General features: G+C 41.1%; 2 protein-coding genes across 11 annotated transcripts in view; one reads left to right on the plus strand and one right to left on the minus strand.

Moving 5' to 3' along the window:
* Positions 1 to 2,638, minus strand: part of FUBP1 (far upstream element binding protein 1) — a 32,829-nt gene extending 30,191 nt beyond the window's left edge. For 6 of the 8 annotated variants that reach the window (XR_010784054.1, XR_010784055.1, XR_010784053.1 and 3 more), the window contains exons 1-2: positions 2,460 to 2,637; positions 1,368 to 1,458 (exon numbers count right to left, since the gene is read on the minus strand). Coding sequence is in view for 5 of the 8 variants with exons in the window: in XM_066555257.1 (XP_066411354.1) it covers positions 1,368 to 1,458; positions 2,460 to 2,573 (205 nt within the window). In the remaining 3 variants the exon portion in view is untranslated. Of the gene's footprint in view, positions 1 to 1,367; positions 1,459 to 2,459 lie in introns of all 8 variants that reach the window. The other 2 variants (XM_066555260.1, XM_066555258.1) reach the window with 2 other exon arrangements.
* A 327-nt stretch (positions 2,639 to 2,965) lies between these two features.
* DNAJB4 (DnaJ heat shock protein family (Hsp40) member B4) lies at positions 2,966 to 24,067 on the plus strand. Of its 3 annotated transcripts, none has more exons than XM_066555220.1 (4): positions 2,966 to 3,056; positions 15,902 to 16,187; positions 18,459 to 19,033; positions 20,035 to 24,067. In XM_066555220.1, exons 2-4 carry the CDS (start codon positions 15,977 to 15,979, stop codon positions 20,266 to 20,268), a joined length of 1,020 nt encoding a protein of 339 aa, XP_066411317.1. In that variant the 5' UTR covers positions 2,966 to 3,056; positions 15,902 to 15,976; the 3' UTR covers positions 20,269 to 24,067. The 3 variants fall into 3 exon arrangements, with proteins under 3 accessions (XP_066411317.1, XP_066411319.1, XP_066411318.1); XM_066555222.1 differs by lacking the exon at positions 2,966 to 3,056 and adding an exon at positions 15,762 to 15,823; XM_066555221.1 differs by lacking the exon at positions 2,966 to 3,056 and having other exon boundaries at positions 15,765 to 16,187.
* The last annotated feature ends 1,925 nt before the right edge of the window (positions 24,068 to 25,992 follow it).

A 25,992-nucleotide genomic window follows, 5' to 3' on the forward strand; every position in this document is an offset into this window, starting at 1 on the left:
AATCTCAATCTGAACGTTGATATGAAATCTCTATCCAGATATCAAGCATTTCATAGCATAAAACTTCAAAAAAAAAAAAGCAGATTCACAGTAACTACATCACTACTGTCAAAATCCTCTCTGTACAGTAGAGAAATAAAAGGCATCATGAACCTGTATCTGAAAAGATAACACTTCAGATGCTTCCTTCCCACCCCAAAATAAAGGCTACATGAACCACCGTAATTTATGTGCAGCAAAAACTCAGCCACATATTCCAAGAAATATTTGTGTCAATCCAGAAAGATCCACTAGTTTATGTCATGTTTACATACTAAACACAGGTAATAAATAAAAATTCCTGCCTTTAAAAGGAGAGGGCATTCCCTCCCAGTGTGTTGTACTGCTCGGACTTGTCCAAGAGCCATCTACACATAAAATAAAAAGAATACATTACATATATCATCTGAAGCATCATTAGCTCATTTTTGTATATTAAAAACCTCACCTTTAATAGAAAAAAAACCTTTACTGTAGGACACAAGAAATCCTGATATAAAGCCTTAGTTACATTCTGTAGACTGAGTTTCAATCCTCTTAAAAAAAAAAGGCTTTTCTCTTTTGTGAGACCTATGAGAACACTTCAGTAAGTTCCAATATTTCTTCCTGTAATTTAGATAGGATTTGGTGCGTATATTAACCATATCAAACCCTGTTAAGTTCAAAGTGGATTCTCTGTAAGAGACAGAAGACGACACACACACATTTCAGGAGAAAACTTTACTGCAGTGCAAGGCAAATCGAAAAAGCTGCAACAAGTCAGCGGATTTAAGTATGATCTTATCAGGGTTCACACGTGCTGTAGGCTGAACTACTACACTATACAAAAGAGTCTGCAATGTAGAAAATTTACTTTCCTGTGTTTTTTAAAGTCCTATGCTTTTACAATGAAATGCATTAATACTTTTATTTGAAACAGTGCAGTAATAAAGTTAATGAAACAATCCAGCACTTCCTGCTCTAATTGCAATTTATGAGTTGTAACCAATCCCACACAACCACAAAAGACTTTAATGACACCTGCATAGGCATTCTGCAACCTGAATATTTCTGTCCCTTTCCCCAGCATGCATTTTTCTATTTGCAGCACTTAAACCGCATTTAAAATACTGTGAAATAGGCTTACATTCACATCAGGTTAGAGCACAACGATTTAAAACTTCCCCACTAAACTGAAAAAATACGTCATGATCTATGAGGGGAACAAAATGTTTTAATGCTCTATGGAAAAAAAAAACCCGAATCCACAAACAAAAACACCACCTTCAATCTTTGTAGCCCAGTGGCCATGCTCCACAAAAATAAATGCAGCAGGAATGAGTGCGTACCTCCATCCTCAAGAGGTCTTTTCTGCCCTCCATAACCGTAGTCGTTTGAATTCATTGCTGTTCCAGCATCTCCTCCAATTTTCGCTGCAATCTAAACAAAAGGCAGATGTGAGCCAAGAAAAAAATAATTAATTCGGCCCATGTTCATTCCACATCTTCTCAAAGATTTCAGGGTTTTAAACAATGCGCAATAAAAAGACCCCAAATCATTAAACAAAAGGCCAAAACCAGTTTTGTTCATAGAGGTTTTCTTTAGTGTTTTAAAAGACTTGTGCTCAGACTTCGGCAGCAAAGTCTCCTCAATTTTCCTCACCTACAAAAAAAAAATCCCAGCAAGAACTTGGCCTTTAAACACCAAAACCTTCTTCCTAAACGGGATTTTTCTTTCTCTACGCCTTCTTCGCCAAACACCGCGGTATCTCACGGCAGGGCCTTACCGGCCAAACAATTTCAAAATCCGACCACACCGTGTTCTCTAATACTGCCAAAACCGCGACCGCTTATAAACAAGCAAGGCGAACATTTCGCCCGACAAGCGACGAAAATATCGCCCGTGGTGCAGAAGCTGCAAATAAAGCTGCGGGATAAAGAGCTTCCGCAAGGGCCGCCCTGGCCCCGCAGGCCGCCGCGCTGCCCAACCGGTCCGAGCAGGCTGCGGGCGCCGCAGGCGCCACAACCCGGCCCGCGCCGCGGAGCCGCCGCCCTCCGTCCGTCCCTCCGCCGCGCCGGGCCCGGCCCGATAACGCGCCGCTACTCGCCCGCCGAGATTTCGCCCCCCCGCCGCCGGGGAGGGAGCCCGCGGGGCCGCTCCTCTCACCGCCGAATCCCCTCGGGTCGCTCCCGGTACTGTTCACGGGCAATGGCGGAACGGGGCCACAAATACCTCGCGGCCCAGGGCGGGCGGGTGGCGCAAAGGGGGCGTGGGGACGGGACAAAGCTCCCCCCAACTCACACACACACTCATTCACTCACACTGGCAGAGGGGCCCCCGCTCCCCGCAGCCCAGTGCGAAGCGCCCTCACTGTTCCCGCGGCTCCGAGACCGCGGCCTCCAGGCCCTGAGACCCCATTGATTCGATGGAGCCACACACACCTGCCTAGCCCTCTGCAGCGCGTCTTTAAAGGCATCGTTCACTCCTCCAGCCCCGCCGCCACCTCCCCCGGGCGCGCCCGCGGCAGGAGGGGGCACCGTGGAATAGTCCGCCATGGCCTCCCCGGCGCCGCTCCGGCCGCTGCCGCTGTCTGCCAAGAAAGAGAGAAAATGGCGGCGGGCGCGCGCCTTTCACATTCCTGCGCGGCATCGTGCTCGGGGGGAGCGCGCCGAAACCTCGCGAGATCTCGGGCGGGATTTCATTGTGGGCGCCAGAGAATGGCGGAGAAGCCTCGCGGCGTTTCTCCCGGCCCCGCCCAGCCGGCCCCGCGGGGCCTCCGGGGCCGCCCTGCAGGGGGTGGGGTGAGATCGCGATGTTTCCACGAGAGGCGCGAGCGCTTGGAGACGCTGCTGATAGGGCCGGGAGAGTCACGTGGGGCGAAGGAAGGGTAGCGCGGGGGGGGGGGGTGGGGGGAGGCAGAGCGCAGTTCTCGCGTCATTTGCTGTGGAGCCGCGGGTGCGCGCGGGGGAGCGGAGGCTGCGCTGCGGGGGCTGCCGGGAGCGCTGTCGGGTCCGGGGCTGAGGCGGCGGCGACGCTCGGTGAGTGCGGAGGGTACGCGGGACCGGCCCGGGCCCGGGGCTGGGGCGGCGCCTCCTGCCCGCGCCGCACTGCGCTTTAGGGGTGCTCTGCTTTCCCGGCTGCTGCCCGGGCTGTGGCGGCGGTGGCGGCGCTGCCCTGGGCTGAGGCGGGGGGGCCGGGGCGCCGGGCTGTCTTCCCGCCGGAGCGCGACGGTGTCCCGGGGAGAGGCTCCCGCGGTGCGCGGTCGCCGGGCGTTGTCACAGATAATACTGCGAGCGCTGTTTCCGGGGGAGCCGCCTTGGCGCCTGGCGGGGCAGCCCGGCCGGCAGGGGCGGGGGGCGGCTCGCCGGCCGGTGCCGAGGCGGCGGAGCGGCCGAGCCGTTGGGCCGAGGGGCAGGGCCCGCAGCCGGCCCGTCCCGCCGCTGCTCGCGGCCCGCTGCCATCCTGCGGGCGCGGCCGCTCGTTTCGAACGGATTTTTGGGTCGTTCCACACCCCGCGAAACGGGATCAGCTCTCTCCTTTCGCGGAGCTTCGCTTGCTTCGTCCTGCGGTTGTCCATGGTTGTTTATTTCCAAGCTGAAAATGTTCGTTGTTAATGTACGATCTTTTCAGCTGGGCTTTTTTTCTTGGCTGCGCAAGCACAAGCTTTAATGAAAAATTGGAGTCTGTAATGCTTTAATCTGGGTCCTGTTAAGGTCCTGTGACCTGGTGGGGATGAACTGTCATGCTGAATAGGGATGACGGTGTTGTAGAGGCTTCACATCAGGATAAGGTCGTAGAACATCTCCCTAGGAATCTTAGCAATAGAGACTGCATAATACCGGATCGGAACGGCTGTACGACGGTGTTCTGTACCGTTCTGAGGACATGCTTTACAATTTTTAAAGAATATTTCTATGCATTCAACTGTTCCTTTTTCATCGGCTCCTGGTTTACATAAACGCCATACCTTTTTTTAAGCATACCTGCTTTTAAACTGAAGCGTGGCAGGTCTCTTCCAGCCTTAAGTGAGTGTTGTCAGTGCTTTTACTTGAGAAACTGTTTTGGACTTGGTCTGGTTTGGGGCTGTGTGTAGGGACTCTTGGATTCGCATAAGAAAATAGCTCTCAGTGTTTTCCCTTCCCTGTCCTTCAGTGCGGCCTTGTAGTTCCTTGATGCCTTAAGGCCATTGTAATTGGGATAAATTTAATAGACTATAAGTGTTGCTGAGCTCAGATTATCCTGCATTCTCTAGTGCAGGTAACTTCACTAAAGGAAGCTCAAAAATTGCTTGATTTTTAACTCCCATAACACTATCGAGGTAGTAGAGTTACGAAGGGTTATAAGAGTAATATATTCCACAAAGTTAAAAATTCCTATATGCGTCTAGGCAGGTGACAGTGTATTGCTACAGCCAGGTGAAACTTGCTGCTCTGATACTTTTGCTGAAAAAGCCTGTACATAAGAATTAGCTTATACTTTCCATTGATGTAGCTGTGTTAGGTGATGGGATTGGGGAAAAAAAATCACTCTTGGAGAGTGGGAATCTAATTCTTATGCTTGGCTCTTTTAGCTGCTGTTGCTAAACACTCTTTGTTCATTCTTTTAACTACTAATAGTTTGACTGTGTGTAGCAAGTACTTACTTGTTTAATTTGAGTTGAGCAACAGTAGTTGACTGTGACACATTGAAACAACTCCTGGCCAGTGGCTATGTGTTATATGGCTCTCCCGTCCCTGGATGAAGGGGAGCGTCAGTGTGCTTTGCGTTTTACAGTTACAGAATGTGCTGGTGTTTCTTTGCTAAGTTCTGTGAGACTAGCCAGTAGCTATGCAATGCTGGTAATTTCTAAGCATTCATAATACCTTGGGCTAATACACGCTTGTCTGGTATGGTAAGTGTTCTAGTTGAATTCATAAACAACTGATGATAGGCGAATGTTAGTTTTCAGGGGGTTTTAATCAGCTTTTTGCTACTCTTTGAGGTGATGCTTTATTTGAAAGCTAAGAGTGATATTTAGTATGTCTGTTATTCCTCGATCTTCTCAGTTCTTGAAGTCACTGTAGGGTTTACAGTCACAACATGAGATTTAGCAAACTGAAGAGGAGAACGATCTCAGTATTGTACACTATATAAATATTTTGCCTTTACTTTCACTGTTCCTAAGTTGATCTAATGATCTTTATTAACACTTGGGTCTGTCTGCATTTCCCATGACGGCACTTAGAACCTATCTGCTAGGAAACCCCATCTCTTAAGCACTCTTATCTTCATTTCCCTTTATTATATGATATTTCTGTTAAGAAAATTATCCCTATGGGATTAATTCATTCTGTTTAATCTGTTAATGGAGTAGAGTGAGGATCTAACCCCTTAACAGTGCTAATTGCAGTATTTGTCCGAGTGCGTTGCTGGCGTGTCCCAGCAGCACACACAGGATGTCCTGCGTTCTTACTTGCGGGACTTACCTGCACTGCCTCTTTCCTTGATGCCTTCTAGGAAGTTCAATGTGCTTGATGTAAGGAGTTGTTTGCTTGGGCTGCTAGAGCATGAGAGCATTTGTTGTGCAAAATAAGGTTCACTTCATACAGTAACTATTCTTACTAAAGAAGGATGAATAGTAGAGAAGTGAACATCTTACCTCTCAGAGTCTTAATAGATAGCTGGCAGTATAAGAAATAGAAGAATACGAATTTTTAAAAGCTCCTTTCACTGTTTCTTTTAGAGATTGGAGGAAGATGTCTCCCTTAACTGAGTTTGCTAGATTATGAAATCTCCCATGGTTTTCAGGCCATAATGGTTGTTTTTTGCAGTAATCATCAGACTAAAATATTCTACTAGATGGACTTACTGAGAAACAGTGAGTGTAAATATCTGACAAGTCAGAAAACCTTTTATTTGTGTGGGTTATCACAGATTTAAGTAATGGATGGTTCTGAGGAAAAAAGTAATTGTATACTGTGTGTGAAAGAATCCTTTTATCAAAAGGTCCTCAGGGTATTTCTATATTGGTTTAGGTATTGCAAAAGCATCAGTGTAAAAGTGTGGAACTGACACAAATCCTCTGCATAACTCAGTGCATTGAGTTCTGCTGGGTTGATTTGGGTTTTTTTTCTCTTCTACAATTCACTTCAACTTAGCTCTTACCAGACCAGAAGGTAAGGCTGCCCTGAAAGACGTGGCTCTCTGGTACAAGTAAGGAGACCTCTCACAAGGTCCATAAGTAAAGAATTGCATTTCTTATGAAGTTGCCTGTGCAACCCTCTGGGTAGCATGTTTTGTTTAGCTTTGCCTCAGTACCCTGAACGCCTGTATAGAAGTGTGGTGTTCTCTGAGAGAAGGATAACCACTGTGATAGCTGTGCATGTGCCTGCCATGCTCTCTGCAAGTCATTGCTGCTGTGCTGAAATCTGCAATCGGTGTCTGACGATTTCCTCACTTTGGGACATGTCGATCAATTGATTCAGATCCTGTCAGTTGCTACTCCTGCACTGGCAAAGTGTGTCCAGGATCTGCAACTCTTTGAGGTTTTTTTAATGGACTTATCAGTAGGAAACTCTCTTAAAGAACTTCTGAGAAAAGATTGAGCATGTGCTCTCTGTCGAAACAACTATTGATCTGTCGTGAGTTTTTATATTTAACACATGTGCACCAAAGTAGTAGTTATAGTTTTCAGATCCACAATTTGGGTAGTATTTGGGTAGCTTTTACATAGCGAGTTTGGGGGGAAAAAAAGTCATAGCTGGTGGTTTTGGCTTACATTTAGTCATGCTGCCTTTCCTAGAAAAAGGTTTTAGTGTATTAGAACTTCATAGAGAAGCTGTGTAAATGTAGAATCTTTAGAGCTCTTCCCTTGCACGTTTTACTCTTGTGCTTCTCGTTTGATATGTATTTGATTTAAAAGTTTGATTACCTTACAGGAGGCTATCAAATGGCACTAAGCCACCGTTGCATTGGGTATGTCCGAATAGGAGGATAAGTCAGAGAACACTCACTTCTTCCTTAGATACAGCTGCTGTGTGCAGTGAGACTGGATCATTCTGTTGAAAGAATGTTGTGCCAAAGGCAGCTGGATAATATTAGTCAGCATGATCGTATCATCAGTGCTCAGCACTGACTTGTTCGAGGGGATTGGGAGTTTTTGTGGCGATGTCATGGGAAAGAAAGCTTTGAGAGCACAGAGAATTTGTTGTTAGCATCTGCAAAATTCTTCCCTGATGGGGGAGAATAGTGAAAGGCCTTGCTTGAAAAGTTGGGCAGTGGAGGTATCATGGAAGTTGCATATGAATAGGGGTTAAGAAAGGCTGAGGTGGGGACTGAGAGACTGTGAAAGGAGAACAAATGATTAATGCAGCAGTAGCTGTAGAGGATGGAAGTGTCTTGATATATCCCTCTGTCAGCAATGCACTGAAGAGAGTGCATTTAAGACCTGTTAATTAGTGAGTAAGTACTTTATTTAAGGCATAATTATTATTCAGAATTCTCTTCCTGAAGTGGGAAAAGCTTGATTGCTACAAAGCTTGATTGGTGTACTTCCTTATTACCCAGGCCTGATCTCTAGTAGTATTCTTTCTGATACTGTTTAATTAAGCTAACAATTGTACTTCTTAATTTGTGAGTCAGAGCATCTTATTTTAAAATAAATGGTTCGTGTATCATAGCATAAATTTAAAAAAACCACAAACATAGAAAGGTAAATCTTTTCTGAGTCTGAATTCTGATAGTTTCTTACTAGAATAGATATTGAAATTTGGTATCACTTCAGAACACAGATATTTTTCTGCTGAGTTGTACCTTCCATGTTGTACCTTCTTTACCTCTTAGCTAGCTAAGCACTATTTAATCTAGAGGAATAAAGTAATTTAAGATATTAACCGCAAAGTAGATCTATTGAACTGCTTTTTATCTTGAAACTTTTCTAGGCTGATGAAGAAGGGAGAAACCAGCTATGAAACACAACTTAGCTATGGGATGTGGTTGAAACATTGCAAAGAGTAGTGAGCAACTATTTTGACTTTTCTTACAGCAGATCGTAGTAAATATAGCTAGGGCTGCTTGTCTTTCTGTCTCCTGTAGGTGAAATACATTCTTACTGACATCTGTTCTCCTTTCATGTTGAGCAGCATTGTGCTGACATCTCCTTTTTAAACTCCTGTCTTTGTACCACAGTTCAGCGTGTGTGTTTTCAGCCTTGCATGTAAAACTGGCTGCATGAATCAGAGCTGCTGGGTGGGATTTTGACGAGCACACTCTGGAAAAAGCATCTCGTGTGAGCACCTCCTTTGGCTTATGTAAGACCAGTAGGATCACATGTCCACAGCAAAAATGTGGGCAGTTCCTTATTTGGTAGTGCATTAATAACCTTGATCTTGCATGAGTGTAAGAGCAATTAAAACAATACAGTGTAGCCGAGTCGCTTTTCAGCTGGATTTATTGTGTTTGCAGGTCATCTCTTCATCAAGGCTGAAAAAATAGTTCATTTTCTACTGGAAACTAATAACTTCTCACATTATTAATGGGGAAAAACCTCAAGAAAACACAAGCAGAATTTGCATGGGGATTATGCAAGCATCTTCCACCTACCTTTCACCCACCCTATCTTGTGTGTGGCCTGTATCGATCAGTTGTTTCTCATTGATAGCATTTTAATTATGTCAGAAAAAAATCTAATGCTTTTGCAAGAAGAAAAAATAACTTGCAGACATGACTTCTGTCTGTTCCTTAGTTATGGAACATGACTGAAGTAGTGATAAAATTCTAGATGAGTTTGTCAGCCTTCTGTGTAAACCTGTAGAGTATATTCACCGTTAGGAAAATATTTCTGTAGTGTGTTATGTTCCACTAATGAATGTTCCAAACCGGCAGTGTGTTGGGGCAGTGGGTGTTGTTTGTGTTTTTTTTTTTTTTTGTTTGTTTTTTTGTTTTTTTTTTTTTCATAGAACAAATCCAAATACCTAATGATAGGCTGAGAACCATTGGAAGGACAGACTTCAGGTTCAGATCAGGTCACATCTGAGTTGTGTCTGTGCCAGAGTCACAGAGACATTTTTGCAAGAGCTAATCAGTGAGGAATATCTTTATTCTACAGGTGCCCTGATTCATTATTTCTGTATCTTTGCTAAGATGGCAGGTTATTACTTGTATCAGTTGGTGGATAAAACCCCATTGGGTTACTTGATTATGCATGAAGGAATTGTTACTTTGCTTAAGATAAACAGTAAACAGTTACAGGTGGTAGATGCCCTCCTTTTTCTACAGATGAAAGGCTAAAAGAGTTGATGTACTATAGTACAGCCATCGAAGTAGATATTAAATCAAACATACTGCCCATCCTAATGTTTCCTGGGGGTCAGAATTGTAATTACTGACCTTATGTAGGGTGTTGAAATAAATGCCTTCAAAACACTTTCTTCAACTCGAGTTTCTTCAAGGAAAGTCAGCTGGGCTTATTGTGGAAACTTGTGCTGAGTTTTCCATTGTCCTTTTCCTGTTAATCGGTACATAGCACTAGTATTAGGTCACAGAAGTTCTCCTACCCCAGGATGCATGGGTGGAAGATCTGGTAGGGAGCCAATCGCAGTTCTCAGGGTCTGAGCCGCCTGCCCTTGTGTCCAGCCCGGAGCAAATGGTGCTTTGGTTTGTGCCAGCTGGCCCTGGGCTGTGCCCTGGGGAATGCTGGCCTGCAGAATGAGCTGCCCATTCTGTCCTTATGTTTTTAGAGATGTTTCTGCCCCTTTTGTGTTGCAGGAGGGGGGCTGAATCTCTTGACTGGGAATGTCAAATTAAGCCTCAGTTTACTGAAAACATCTTCACAAGTGCAACTAAATGCCTGTTTTAAAAAGTGTATTTATTGTAAACACCACCTCTCTATTTAGGTGGAAAACTATTAATACAGATATACTTATTATAGTATAGTATACTTACTCATTATTTTCCAATATTTCTAGAATTAACACATCTGCAGGACAAACAAGTAGAGGTCTACACATTTTTTTAGTATTTTTTAAATTGTCTGACATTCCTGTTCTGGTTTCTTTGTTAAGAAACTTGCAGTGCATCTCTTATGGAGCATTTATTCAGTGTCCCACTGACATCATTATTGAGTTTCCAGTGTCCTTTGGCAGAGAATACTTATCACTTACAGAATTTCTTCACTTTATTATTTAAACTAGCTTCTTCTGATTACACTTTGCCTCTGGCAATGGGCATAGACCTTAAACGATTCATTTCCTCCTTCCTCCATCATTTATTGACCTTCTGTGTTTTTTGGAGACTGAAGAATTCAATCCTCCTCAGTTGTTTCTCACGTGGAAATGCTTGCATTTTTTAAGTTATCTGTTAAAGTCTCTGAACATTTTTTTATTTTAAATAACACACATGATTGGGGGGGCTGAAGCAGGCAGAATAGCTGAGTGTTAACAGTGTAGATGGACTATCGGTAATGTGTTTACATGAGTACAGTAATGTTTTCTGGGATTTTTGTGTCCTACTATCTCCTAATACTTGTTGTTTTTTGGGGTTTTTTTTTCTGGCTACCAAGTAATCTTGTAGTCTTTTTGTCACTGATCAGAATTAAGCAGTACTTTTTAAACCTTTTATAAACAACATATATTTTATTAAGTGGTATAGTCTTCATGCTGAGAAAACAGTGTGGGGCATGGAAGCCCCTGGCTAAGTATAAAGTATATGTACACCCAGTAAATCCAGCAAATCAGTCCTTTGTGATGGTATTGATAACATTCAGTGTGTTGGCACTTGAGAATCTGAAATACTTGGATTGCAGCAGTATGTTTGCTTAAAACAGTTACCAGAAGGGCTATAAGACTTTTCACAATCAAATTAAAAGCAGCTAGTCTTGGAGGGAAGCAGAGCATACACAAAGCATTAAGCTGTTCATTATTTAAATATCTTTACTTGTTATATAATAACATGAGAAGGTTGGTGACACGTGAGTCAGAAACCTGACTAGTACAGTGTGATAAATATGTGATTAAGTCTAACTCTTCATTTGCATATGGCTATTTCAGGACAGAATTCCTTAAGGCTTGTGCAAATTCCTGAGTGATAACCATCAGAGCAGCAGGTAGTTAGGACAAAAATCCGGGCTTTTTATATGTAAAACTAAAAGAAAGAAGTTTGGCTAGGGTATTTTTCTGTTTTCTTTGCCCCAGACTTACAGCTTAAGTAGTGAATTGTGCAGAACTTGTGAAAAATCAAACATTTTCTTGGAGGAAAGAGAACTTCAGCTTTGTTGTGAATGGAGGGGATTTTTTGCTAATAACAGGGGGTATTTCTCTGTACCAAAACACTGCACTTTTCCATGCAGATGCTTACAAAAGAATGTGAGAACATTCTTAACTACTTGAAGCTCCTAGTAGTGGGTTAAACAGGCATAGTCAGTTACAGGAGAGAACCTGGTGAATGTTTTGCATGATTGGCATTTTTTCTGATCATCACTCAAATTGAGCAAGAATCCCTTCACAGAAATAGGTTGGTAGGGATTGAAATGGGTGCAGAATCTGAGTAAGGAATTGAAAAGCACCTTTGGAATGTGTATTCTTTTAGAAGGGGGAAGTCTTAACTTGTAGATGGAAATTCTTTGTGTTGCTTTGTTTGGCCCTACTTTGGATGGTTCCTTTTGCGTTTCTAAGTGCAGTCCTGTGTTTTCATCAATCTGTACATCCCTGCTGAATCCCAAGAGCTCTGCTTGCTTCCACATAGTTGTTCATTCCCTCTTAGTAGTGAAAAGTTAAAATGTGGATGTTTATTCTGAGAGCATCTTAGTAAACAGGAATAAGGTATGAGATGTAAGTTTGCTATGTTCTGATCAGTGTGTAATGGAAATAATAATTTCCTGAAGAAAAGAACCCAACCGATAACTTAGCTTATTATAAACTATAGTAAGTTTTAAAGTATGATGAATGTTTTCAATTGTACATTTTATTACTGACTTTTGGTCTATTGTTACAAAAAGCAATAAGAAAGTTAAAACTAATTTTAATAAAACTGCTAACATCTTGTCATGTAGTCTTTTCCAAATGAAATTGAAGACTATGTGAATCACATGCTTAAAAATACATTTTTGGGATTCAGAAGTGGTAACAGTGTATCTCTGGTTTGAGATTTTACACTCAATAATTAATGTAATTTCTGGAATGTGTACTTTAAGTAAGCTTTTCCACAAAAGACCTTTATTGTAAGTCATGTGGCATTTCACTTTGCTTTTATGATTATTCATTTAGATGTAAAGTCAGCCCCAGAATCCTTATGTACAGTTAACTTTTTACTTCTGTCACAGTAGCAGTTTCCACAGAGAACTCAAGTAAGAATTTGATTAATTTGGTTCTTACTGTGGTATGAAGGGTATGACTAAATGAAGCTTTTCTTTTAGGGCCATCAATTAGAAAGAACTGTGGTGCTCTGCAGGTTTCACTTTGCATTTTCTGTTAGGTATATTTTTCTATACTAATTGTTGCTTCTCTTGTAAACTCCAAAACTTATTTCTGTGTATGATAGCAGCTACTGAATAGTTCTGTGGTGAAACTCGATTTAATTATAGAGTTCATGAATGGGGCTTGCATGTACCAGCTCTTATTCACAGTATAAATTGTATATAAAGTACAAACAGAGCTCAGGCAGCAGCTACATCCAGTTTAAAGATGGTGGGAAGAAGAGTTGTAGGATTTCTTTTCCAGGTAAAACAATGTATGATGTTACAGGAAATTATTTTATTGTATATGGGTGTGCTTTCCTCAAACCCTTGTAGATGAGTATAAATTTATTCAATTCATTAATGTGGGTTTGCAAATATTGTGCACTTAATTGTGAAAGCTTTTCCTGGGGAGGGATTTGGCTCCTGTGCCTTGACATTTATGTGCACATGTGTATTTATAGTTGTGATCTGTCTGGAATTTGCCTTTGTGGTTTTGTTTGCTCTTCAGTTTGTTCCGTGATCTAGTCCTGTCTTTCTCAGTTTTGTTTCTGTGGTTTAATAAGTGAGCAGTACAGAAGAAATGGTTTAATTTAAAGCAAATAATGAGCATTTTTATTCAACTTCAGGGAATATTGGCACTGTTCTGCCAAGAAGCTTTTCCTTAACACGCTGGAGCTAATTTATGATTAATCTATAATTTGAGTTCAGTATGTTATTACGAATGCTTCCAGAATTTCTCCCACTTGTTGTGAAGGCTTTTTTAAAGAAAGGAGCTGATTCAAAGCTGATGATGTCAGCACTACTGTTCCTATGACCCTGCCCCCACTTTCTGCCAAACAAGATGTAGAGCTCTTGGCCATGAGTATGTGAGTTTTAAACTGTAGTTGTTCGAGAGAATAATGGAAAAGACATTTTAAAGCAACAATTCTCAAGTGGAATGCATTAGTCAGACTCTGTCTCTGAAGTGCAGCTGTTGAAGGAACAATTTTCAGTTTCATAGTATGTATTTCATACACATTTTTAGATGAAAAAAGGAAGTCTAGTATTGAAAGTGGACATCATAGGTTTTGATCAAAGAACGTAAAAAATCTTCTAGGTAAGAGATTGCTTATATTAGGCAAGTTTTGCATCTTTTCAAAATTTTATTCAGTTTTCCTGACAATAACATTTTTTAATAGTCTATTTGGCATTTTAGTAATTTGTTACATTTGAAAATGTACCATTTTTTTCCCCCAGTCAACATAAAAAAGCTTGAACTGAAATTTCCTTCCCCCCCTAGTTTATACTGTAACAAAAACCAGTGATGTACAAAAGCACTGGACAAACACAGGCTGTTAGCTTTCTCAGTACAGAATAGGAGTTCCATGACATTACCCTCAAGTAGCTTATAAGAACAGAAAGTCACGTCTGAGACTGCCTATTTTGGTGGAAAATTGTTTTACAGGGTTGACTATAACCAAGAGCTTCAGAGATACCACTTGATACTGGAAGGATGATAACTTTTTTCTGTGTATGCCTGAAATGGAATGTAGCTGTTGTATTTGAAGATTGTATAAACAAATAACTGATTATGTAAAAGGTTAATTGAGTCATAATGTGATATATCATTTGGAGAATTAATGTGGTAGAGTGAGGGAGAAAGTTAAGTGATGGTGAGGGGGTTTTTTCTGTTATGTTTTTGAGGTGGCTTCCTGGCCAAGTATGTTACTGGGTTTATATATCTGAGAATTTCCTTAGCTTTCTTACAGAAGCATGCTTAATCAAGGCTTGGGTTATGGCCTTACTAATTTCCTAGCTGTGTAGTTTAATGCTTCTGGAAGGCTTGAGTGATTTGCAGGACTCACTGCTGCTGGTTTGTCATGGCTCCCAGCTGTGGCTGTGCAGGATCGCTGGGGCTCTGTGCTCTGACTGCTGCGGGGCAAAGCCGTGAGCTCCCAGCCCAGGGGCCGCGGTTACAAACACTGCAGGGACCTGCGGGACTCGGACACAAAGCAGCAGCCTCTGAAATGCAAGGATTCTGGGAAATGGGCGTACTGATGGAAGACATCAAGGTGGAAACACTGGAAGGAATCTAGTACGTTCTATTGCTGACATTGGAAAAGGAAAGATAATGGTGTGAGGATTAGGAGCATGACGCAAGCTAAGAAAGTGAAAGTAAAGTCCCAAATATTTTTCTAGTACTTTCTGGTTAAGGAAGCATTTTCCCTCCTGTCTTATCAGTCTCTTGTAAGTTTGAGCAGGTTCTAGAAAACGGCTTCAAATATAATGCTCCCTGAGTCAGAGGATTAGTGGGTTTTATTGTTAGAAGGAAGGCAGCTGAGCTTAATTGCCTCCTTCATAATTCAGCCTAGAATTGTCTTCATACAGACAACCTCTAGATATGACCCAAAGTGTTGTATTCTAATACTTTGTTCCAGGGAGGAGTAATTTTTCAGTTGTGGTAATCTGTCCTGTGGTTCATTGCCCTACTGATAAACGTAGCTAATTTTTTGACCTATAGCTCTTAACAGAGGTATGGAAGAAATCTTGCAGGCTAAAACTTCATAGCGTTTTCTCTATGGAGCATGAGAAATACTTCAGTAGTAGAATTTGTTTTATATATTTTAAAACAAATGTGTAAGAAACAAGTATTTTTCTGTTATTAGCATCTCATCAGATGAAAGCTATTTGTTTGGTATATTGCCATACTTGTATAATAATCTTGGTATTTCCTATTCCATAGAAGAAGACTGAGACAGGATTTACATTTTGATCTGCTTTAATTTAGTGGCTCGAGTTGTGGTAAACAAAGTGGTATTTTTTTGCTCAGATTCATTCTTACTGCTTAATAGTATATGGCTATGTTCAGCTGTGGTTGAGGGTGGCTTAATTTTATTTTTAAAGCAAGGAAATTTTGCTTTCAGAAGCTTTGTCGTTGATATGGGTGTAAAATTCTTCATAGCCTTTGCTGGAAAGGGTACAGCTCCATGTTGATATATTTGGAAAAGAGTTATGTTCAGCTGTCTCTATAGAAACAGTGAAGTAAAATGCTATAATTACTCTAGGTGGGCCTCAGCATGTCGCTCGGGGCAGATGGGCCCTGGGAGCGGCTGGATTGTGCCGGGCTGGCGCACGGCGCTGTTCCCGCTCCGCTCTCACCCTCGGCTCCGCTCGGGCGCTGCCGGGCCGGGCTGGCGCCGGGCGCTGCGTGCGCAGGCGCGGGACAGCGAGAGCGCGGCCGGGCGGCGGGGAAGTGACGTGCGGGGCTCGGCGTTCTAGAAAGAGCGCGGACACGGCCTGCGGGGGAGGGCTCTGCGTGCCCGCTGTGCGCTGCGTTATAAATGAGCCACGGGGCAGGGAATGAAACACGGACACGCTCTCTGGGCTTTCCTGGGTGTAGCGTAGAGTTTGTTGTTTTGTAGCAGCTCTTGTTTGTTTCGATTCAAAGATTGATTTTTATTTTTCCTTCTCTAGCATCTCCACCTTGCTAAGACGCTGGACGCTGCTTCCTTTACAGCGAAGAAAATCTGAATTCCTCCAACACTCAGGATGGGGAAAGATTACTATTCTATCCTGGGAATTGAAAAAGGGGCTTCTGACGAGGATATCAAAAAGGCTTACAGAAAACAAGCTCTGAAATGGCATCCAGATAAGAACAAATCTCCCCATGCAGAAGAAAAATTCAAAGAGGTTGCAGAAGCTTACGAAGTGCTGAGTGATCCCAAAAAGAGAGATATTTATGATCAGTTTGGGGAGGAAGGTATGTATGTCTTTGTTATACTTTGTTGGTCACTTCACCATATTGAATGAAGCAAAGTAAACATATGAAGATATAGTATGTGTTCCTCTTTAGACAGCGTATTTACAATGTCTTTGTTCTGCTCATGAGATTTTAAGTATAAAATGCATTGCTGGGCTTTAATGCTGGTAAAGTTTTAATTTCTTAATTTAATGGGGTTTTGTACAAACCCCAAATACCTGGCAGGCAAAGTTACTGAACAGAAAAAGTTTCTATCACACATGAATAGCTTTCTGTGATCTCTTACTGCTGCCTTCCTTTGCCAGAGCAGTTTTTGAGATGCAATTCAAAAGGCATGTATTCTTTTTTTTAATTTTTGCTTAAGGCCAATCTGCTTGATCTAGGCAAAGCAGTCCTTCTGAGCAAAAGCCCAGGTGTCCAGCCTGTAGTTGTCCTTGGCTTTGTGCCTAGAGAGGAAAGAATTTGGCTGATGTCATGAAATACCAGAACAATTTTTTAGCTTTAATTGTAAACAGTGATAACATGCCAAGAGAATGAGGCCTCAGAAATGTCACATTTATCCTAAAATGGTTATCTGGAGAGGATGATTTTTTTATTTTTTTAGATTTTTGACCGACATGACTTTAAGTCTTATGATTGAGCAACAGAGGAAGTCATTAACATCCCTTCCCATAAATGTGTATGGTATCAGGAATTCCTTTTAAAATAACTACTTCCGTTGTGACAAGTAGGCCTGCTCATTGTTATTTGCTCGGGGCCATGTTTTTTATAATTATTTTACAATTAAATAGCACTATTTAGTATTTTGGGCAAAGATATAAAGTATGATCTTTTAAAATGTTGAATGTGGGAATATCTCCTGATGCCTCAGTTACTCTAAGCTCTTCTAAGAGGGTTTTAATGGAAATGCAAAGGGTTGGGGTTTGTAAGAAGGAGGAATCTTCAGTGTTTTTGCAGCCAGGAACTGGATGTACCTTCAGTAACTTCTGGCCAGCTATACCAGGAGGTGTCCTTCTGCTATCACAGATTGAATCCCCTGATCTGCATATTTGGCATTAACAGTAGTGTGTCAGAAGGATGTTTGACATCCAACAAACTACAGTTTGTTATGTAATTTTGCTCTGGTATTGAAATGTCTAATGTCTTAGCTGGTTAGTGTCGGTACCCAACATTAAGGTTATGCATGAGAACACTGAGCTAAAAAAAACCCCTACAAACCCCTCTTTCAAATTTATAGAATGCCTCCCTCATAATGTAAGCCTTCGTTTTTCTGTGGTTATAAAAGTATGATAGCAGCTGTAGTTTTGAGTTGGTCTAAGACTGAAGAAAAAAAGTTTGGAAAACATGCTTTTTAAGTTTAAGATTTTAAGACTGTTTAAGACAAAAGTACATTAAGAAGACTTTCAGCCTTCTAATAGTCTGAGAAAGCACCCTGAAATGGTTAGTGCAGAAGAGCACCGTTACAAGGAAGTAATCGTTCACTTATTGGGAAAGAGGCATTGAAAAAAAAATGATTTTAGCTTGATTTGAAATGGGAGCACAGGAAGTACAAGAGAATTTTCAGTGAGAGTTCTTGGCATGAAGAAATGAGATTTAGATCTCACCATGTGAAAGATAGAACAAAACTCTTGAGAACCTTTTGATTTTTTGCACAGACACAGTGATAGTGTATACAAGGGGTTTTGTACCCAAATGGATCTTGGTAAGTTCCATGATGCTTTTATTTGTGGCTGCATTGAAGAGACTTCCAGGATTTGTACCTGCTTTGTACCATTTACCATTTACTCGGAACAAATTGCAGGAAAATTGGTAAAACTAATTAACACCGAGTTACAGCTGAGCTATAGAGGCTATGGAATATGTCACATACGATAGTGAGTAATTTTCCCCAGAAGTGACCTTGTAGAAGGATGCAATTCCCAAAACACTTTGCAGAGCAAGAAGAGTTCAAATCAAGCAAACCTGTCTTCTGCTCTTAAGATGCTAATTGATTAAAATAACTGGTTTCAATCACATGAAATGAAATTGCCAGTGTCAGAGTACCTGTTCTTCTGAAGTCATTCTAGAGCTTCAGAAACCTTGCTGTTCAAGCTATTGAATTGCTAGTTAGTACCTCACATTCTCATGGTGAATCCTCCCTGAAAAGCAGACCTTTCACTCTACTGCAAATATCTTTCTGACTCATCAGTCCTGATATCATTACACTGTACAGCAGGAAAGCTTATACTAAGTCCCAATTTGTTTTTAACTTGCATTATTTTTCCTATTTAGGTCTTAAAGGAGGAGCTGGAGGATCTGATGGCCAGGGTGGTACCTTCCGGTACTCCTTCCATGGAGACCCACATGCTACATTTGCAGCTTTCTTTGGTGGCACAAATCCTTTTGAGATCTTCTTTGGGAGGAGGATGCCTGGTGGCAGAGACACTGAAGACATGGAGGTGGATGGTGACCCATTTGGATCCTTCACTAGTTTTAGTATGAATGGTTTTCCAAGGGAAAGGAATACAGTTGGCAGCCAGTTACGTCGCAAACAAGATCCCCCTGTAATCCATGAACTTAAAGTGTCACTGGAAGAGATCTATCATGGCTGCACAAAAAGAATGAGGATTTCCCGTAAAAGGCTTAACCCAGACGGCAGAAGCGTCCGAACAGAGGACAAAATCCTTACTATTGAGATCAAAAGAGGATGGAAAGAAGGCACCAAGATCACTTTTCCAAAAGAAGGCGATGAAACACCCAACACGATTCCAGCTGATATTGTTTTTATCATTAAAGATAAACCTCACTCTCATTTCAAGAGAGATGGATCAAATATTGTCTATCCTGTTAAGATCAGCTTAAGGGAGGTAAGTTTCTTTTGCTGTAGAACTCCAAGTGTTTGATGTTATTTCAATATGATACAATGGTTAAAGCTGTATGGTAGCTGTGTGTGTAAGGTATTTTTTTCTTCTTGATTAGCATCAGGTAGAGAAATAAACTCTTGATTTCATTATGAACTTCGTGTAAATTAAGCTACCTTAAGGGATTCTACAATAAGTGTGAAGTGAGGTGAAGCGCTTAAAGTAGTGAGGAAGGGAGAAAAGACAATATTTAATGTTAATGTGGGTAATACAGTTCCTTCACAGATAAAAGCCTATTTAGACTCATTGCATTGTTATGTAAATTGGACATTATCAGTGTATACTAAGTGTGCTGAATCAGGTGAAGTTGCAGGAATCAAAGTCTTACTCTCAGAGATCCTCGTAATGAAAATAAACTGTTGGATAAAGCAGAAGGTCTGTAATGTTCGAATTTTGGTGCAACAATATTGTTGCTTGAATTTCTTTAGGCACCACAAATATTCACATAAGACAGCTGTGATTCTGTATGCCTCTGCTTATAGACACTAAAATGTTCTGAAATTTGATATAATAGAGGTTGATAATTAGAGGTATTAGGAAAAAAGTCCTGTGCAATGTAAACAAACAAAAAGTGAAATGGGATTCTAAATTTCCAATGGAAATTTAGAAGACTTAAATCCGTAGAGAAGTATGAGTGAGGAGTTCATTTTGCTTAGCTCTCTTTATTATTTGATAAAGTCTTTGAAGGACATAAAAGCTCAATCACCCTCCAGTAGCCATTGTGTAACATTCATAAATTCAGTGATACTCAACAACAAATTAAAGTTTTCTCTTTTTAAGGGAGGAACACAGTATTAAAATTTTGAAATCTGAGAAGTGCATAGGAGAAATGGTATTTAGAATACCATTTCTCAAGTATTTAGTCACTTTTAAATAATCTAAATTCATTTATAGGTACAAAACAGTTCTGACCAATTTCTTTTTGTCATATTACAATCTTTCTTTAGGCTTTGTGTGGCAGCTCTTTCAACGTGCCAACGATAGAAGGAAGAACCATACCCATGACAGTCAATGAAGTGGTAAAGCCTGGGATGAGAAGAAGAATTATAGGATATGGTTTGCCATTTCCCAAAAATCCTGACCAACGGGGAGACTTAATTATAGAGTTTGAAGTAATTTTCCCAGATAACATTTCTCCAGCATCAAAAGAAGTACTTAGGCGAAACCTTCCAGTTTCATAAAATGGAAGACTGTGTATGTCAACAGATTAAAATAGGACACTGGAAATGCAGAAGACTGGCGAGTCTGCTTTAAAAGTGCAATCTGTAACACCTAGTGGAATCTTTGGTTTTTTTTGTTTTGTGGGATGGGTGGGGGGAAAATACTGTAATGCTGCATGAGAAGAAAAGGGTTTAAGTAGAAGTCATACAGATGAATTCTGCAGTAAAAATTACAGGGAAAACCACTCATTTTGTTTTACATCTTCCTAATCAGCAATGTTTAGTCATTATTTTGCTTAATATAATTACAGTAATTTTTTACAAAGCCAGTGCATATTTCTGATACAGTACTCGAGCCTCCAAGTACGTTATTTCTTATATCCTCACCGTGTCTGTAACATTACACATTTATACAGAAATTTTAAATCATAGTAGAGATACACAAAGGTATAAATAAAGAGCACATGAGAGAGATCATTTCAGTATGTTGCCTTCCACTGCACAAAGCATAGGCCAGAAAAATCAGCTTGGACTCCTGACCAGCTCCCCTGTGCAATGAAAGCATTCTCTTTATTGCCTCCAGAAGTGTCAGGACTGCATTGTGGGTGTGGCAAAGGACACATGGCCTGAGGAGCCAGAGTAGCCATTTGCTGTGGGATGGTTCCTCAGCCTTCAGGCAGAATAGCAAGAAGGGTTCTTGAAGGACAAGAACAGCAAAGATGAGCCTGCTGTGGAATGGGGCAGGGAAGCTGGTGACCGATGACATGGAGAAGGCTGAGATACTCTGTGCTGCCTTTGCATCAGTCACTACCAGTAAAACAACCATGCAGGAATTCCAGGCCCCTGAGACGAGTGGGGAAATCTGGAACCTTGGTGGTGGAGGATTGGGTTAGGGTGCACTTTACCTGGAATTCTGTGAGCCTGACAGATTGCACCCAAAGTGTTGAGGGAGCTGGCTAATGCCATTGCAGGGCCACTCTTGTTTATCTTTGAATGGCCAGGGAGATTAAGAGATGTTCCAGTAGACTAAAAAAGAGAAAATACCACTCTTCAAGAAAACCAAGAAGGTAGATTTGGGAATCCACAGGCTAATCAGCTTCACCTAAGCCCTTGATAATATGATGGAAAAGAATTTTCCTGGAGAGCATTTCTAAAAGGTGGTCGGGGTAGTCAGCATTGTACAGTTGTACAACAGGGAAATCTTGCTTGACCAGTCTTAGTGCCATCTCCAATAAGCTTTGGGGATTTGGGAGAACAGTCTGTGTTGTTTACCTTTTATATCAGTAGGCAGACTGGTGAAGTACAGGCTAGATAAGTGGGAAGTGAGATGGATTAAAAGCTGGCTGAATGAGGGGGCACAGGGGGTTTAATCAGTGGCACAAAGTCCACTTGGAGGCAACTCAGTAGTGGTGTACCCTGTGGCTGATTACTGGGGCCAGTACTAGTCATCATCATTAATAACCTGAATTATGGGATGGAGTTTACAAACCATATAAACTGGGAGGAGTAGCAGTGCCACCAGCTGATGGTACTGCCTTTCTGAGGGCCCTGACAGGCTGAAGAACTGGACACAGGATTCTCAAAAAGTTCTGTAAGGGGCAATGCTGCACTGGGGAGTAAGTGGCCAGCAGACTGTCAGTAAACTGACTGAGCTGGCAATGCAGCCTTGTGGCAACAGAGGCCAAAGCTTTGCTAGCAGGTGAGGGGAGATGATCCTTCCTTGTTACTCAGCACTGATAAGCATCCATCTGGAGTGCTGGACTCCCTGGTACTTGAAGGATATAAACTTAGTGGAGCAGCTCTAGCACAGAACCACGTGTGAGAAGCTGAGAGAGCTGGAACTTGCAGGCGTGGGGAAGAAAAGAGTTGGGGGAGATCTTGGCACCTGGCAAGAGGGAATGAAGAGGGAGGAGTCAGACTCTTCTCAGTAGCTTTCAGTCACAGGACTAAATGGACACAAGTTAGTTAGGGGTTCCATCTGAACACAAGGAAACAGATTTTTACTAAGAGGACGATCAAACACTGGAACAGGTTTCCTAAAGAGTTTGAGGAGTTGCTATCCCTGGATACTCAGCCTGACTGGACATTGTGCAGGGCAGCCTGCTCCAGCTGACCATGTGTGAGCAGGGGCGCTGGACTACATGATGCCAGGAGGTTTCTTGTAAGCAAAATCATTCTTTGAACTTGGGCTTGGCATTTTTTGCTATGGGTCATATTCTGTAAATGAGGCTTATTCTAAAGATGGTGCTCATGTGACAAATCCCTATGGAGCAGGTCTGTGCCTGACCATTGGAAAGATGCACAAAGAACCCTGTAAAAGCATTTGGCTAGGAAAAGGTATTTAAGGATCATGCTGATCACAAGTATTCATTATTTTCAAAGGCCAAACTTTACTCCCATGAAGAAAAAAAAAAAAAAACTAGGTCGTATCTAAAGCAAAGTTTGTTTAAGAGTCAGTGTGGGATAGGGGTTGCCCAGAGACTTTCTATGCTTGAATTGAGTTACTTTTTCAAAATTCAAATATGAGTCAGTTGTCTTTAGAGTTCAAAGGTGCATAGAGAGATGGAGAGCCCTCTGTAATAGTCTAGTTTTATAATACAGTAATAGGGCTGGTTCCCTTGGTTGCAGCATGGATTGGTGGAAGAAATGCCTTGTGGGCATGCTTTATTACTTGAGTTTAAAACCATAATACAGTGCTTTATCAACACTTTCAAAGGGTTTGGGGGTTGGGATTTTTTTGTTGTTGTTGTTTTTCATAAGAAAGTATTTCAAGATTTGCCGTCAGCCTTTTGCCTGTGGAAATGTAGAGGTCACCTGCTCTGTTAGGTAGCCTACAAAATAGCAGTGTTGTATATGTGACTGCAGAAAGTAAATCATATGGAAGTTGGGATTTAATTTACAGTAATTTTTACATGAGTGTAAGAATAATCCCATTTTTTAAAGGAGTAGAATTTCTGTGGGTTATTGTTCAAGTCAGTTTTTCAACTGCAGATCTTTTCATGCAGTACCAGTTAGTTGTAGTCCTAAATTTACAGGAAGTAAACAATTGCTGGAGCAGTATTACAAAGAAAAAAAATTGCTGCTTAGTGCTTCTGCATATTGTTAATACTATATATTGTTTGTTGAAAAATTTCCATTTCAGTATGTTCCGTATTGCATTTCTTATGTGATTTTTAAGTAAAAAGTGTAAAGTTGGTTTTTAACTTTCTCTTATATTTTGTTATGATGGCAAATGCTACAAGCTACACGACTTTAAAGCATATCAACCTAAAATACCTATTTGTCCGTTTAAAAGCTAATGGAATCAAGCATTTTGTAATCCACGATCTTGTAACCATATCCAACTTGTAAAAAAAAGTTACAGCAGCTAAGACTATTTTTTTTTTTGTAACCATCTTCAGGTAAGAGGAGTAGTGTTAAATTGAGGAATTGCAGTATCTTGTGTATTTAGAGGTGTATATATATATATATGTGTATAGCAAACTAAACTTTTCCAACTGTTTTCAAGCTCAAAATACAAAACTTATAGAACTGGTATGAAATAAATGCTTGTATTTCTTTTCTTATGGAGAGATAAAAAAGTATATGTTTCAGAAACCAGCATGTAAACGTACTTCAAAGTATGAGAGGAAGCATTAATATCTGTCTAACCCAGGATTCACAAAAAATATTTTTCTAATCAAAAATGTGCTTAAAAGCTATGTTTTAAAACCCACTTGATTATTTAATAAAGCTGCTTGGGAGAAGGAAGCAAATACTCAGTCAACTACTATATTTGTAACTACTGAAATACATGAAAATAAAATGGTCATTCATGAAACTGTGGGATGGATTTTTGATCTCTTGAAGGTTGCTTAGGTGCCATAGAAAGTAGAAGTCATTACTTTGGAATTCATCCAGCAAATCTGAAAACCTCTGCTTCTAAAGATCCTTTTATGATCTCACCAACATCAAGCCTTAGGATAACCTCAAGCTGATGGAAGAGTAGGTCAAGCTACATTACAACCCTTTGTCCTTCCTGCCATGCAGTGGTACTCTGTTTGCTCCTCAGCTTTCTGCTGTCCTGAGGGGGTTAGCATTCCATTCTTTCACTCAGCCATTTTTGCAGTAGCTGTGCTGGAAGCTTCCTGAAGCTTATTGGAAGAAATGCACTCTGTTCTTTTCTAGTATGTGCATCTTATATGCTAGTCTGACTCACCAGAAGCAGACCTTTTTGGGATCAAATAGGTTTTCCTTTAACAGTGAAATTTGCTATAACTTAGGGTGAAATTCTGTGCACTTGAACTCATGTGCTAGACCTAAAAAATATGTGTCATGAACATGATACAGTAAATATAATTAAGAGACAGTTTTCCAGTCAGTAAGTGCTAGTCCCCTCTTGCTGCTGACATGAGTAGTTCTTACTGTATTGCTTACTGAACACATCCTACAGAACCAGGGAGTTTGTCGTACAGCCACTTACTGTTCAGCAGCCAAACTGGGCAAATAGCAGCACTAATCTCCTCATGAGGTGCAGAATCTCAACCCTTCATTTGTCAGATTGCTCAGCAATTGACTCTTGGATGGCATGATTTGTTTCCTTCAGGCTTCTCCAGTTAATTGCTCTATTATTTGAACAGTGAAAATAGAGATCTGTTGTTGATCCCCTTGGGTGTGGAAGGGGAAATGCCTTGTGCTTGTTGCCCTGGAAATTCTGGCTTACCCAAGGGAGGAGCTGTACAAACAACAATCTTGTTTAGTCATGCCTGATTGCTTTATCAAGGACAAACTGCCACGTTCACACCCTGCTGCCCTGCATTCAAAAACCCTGAACACCACCCAACCAGCACCTGAAACACCATATAGCATTTCCCTGAGTAAGGGTAGGTACCCCATGTGTAGTGAAACACTCACTGATAGTGGCATTTCATAGCCAGCAAGGTGACTGTTCCACATATATTCTCCACAAACAATGGTTGTTGCATACCACGATTTTTGTATCCCAAGTATCATGTGTGAGAAACTGAAGAATGGGGTAGCCTGTAGTGTGCAATATACTTGGGATGAAAGGATTAAATCAATTTTTCTTTTTTTCAAGTACACGGTTTATTTTTCTTTCTAAAACCAAGGCTAATAGCAATTTTATTTCAGTTGTTAACTCTCTTAAAAAAGTTAATTTGAAGTAATTTTTGGGTCCTTAGTATCCTGAGTTGCTGAGGCTTATTTGGATTGGTTGATCTAGTGTGCATTAATTAGTGTTGGCAGATGCTTCCTTAGAAGGTGCACATTCAAGGGAGTCTGAAAATAGGATTTGTTGTAGTTGGAGAAAGTGTCTTCTGTCCATTACAGCCTTTTTTTCATTGAGGTTCTCCTTCAGCAGACTAATTTACAGGTCTAAAATCCACTCAGTCAGCATTGTGTTATGGTGATCAAATGTAAATCATTGAAACTGCTAATCCATGATCTGAGCAATATTAATAAATAGTACTTGGAGATGAGGAAAAAGAAGTCCATGGTAATAAACCTTTTCAGTAACAGAGATGAAACTGACTGTTGAACTCTTCTTTACCCTTCCTTCCAAAGCAGGGGACTGCTATGGCAATTTCATGTATATGCTTTTCTAGGTTTGGGTTTTGAAAATAGGCATGTGTGCAGTGTCATCTTCCTCTGATTTAAATGTCACAAAAAAGGTTTCATTTCACTTGTTACATAATGTAACAAATGATGGCATATACATGCTCCATACTGTTTGTGTCTTCAGTTTAT

Source organism: Molothrus aeneus, chromosome 9, assembly GCF_037042795.1.
Source record: "Molothrus aeneus isolate 106 chromosome 9, BPBGC_Maene_1.0, whole genome shotgun sequence".
Taxonomy (NCBI): domain Eukaryota; kingdom Metazoa; phylum Chordata; class Aves; order Passeriformes; family Icteridae; genus Molothrus; species Molothrus aeneus.

Bases quoted from the DNA above. Each gene is read 5' to 3' on its own strand.
- DNAJB4 (XM_066555220.1), top strand. From the start codon at position 15,977: ATGGGGAAAGATTACTATTCTATCCTGGGAATTGAAAAAGGGGCTTCT. The intron at 16,188-18,458 runs GTATGTATGTCT...TTTCCTATTTAG, and splicing joins TGATCAGTTTGGGGAGGAAG to GTCTTAAAGGAGGAGCTGGA. The intron at 19,034-20,034 runs GTAAGTTTCTTT...ATCTTTCTTTAG, and splicing joins TTAAGATCAGCTTAAGGGAG to GCTTTGTGTGGCAGCTCTTT.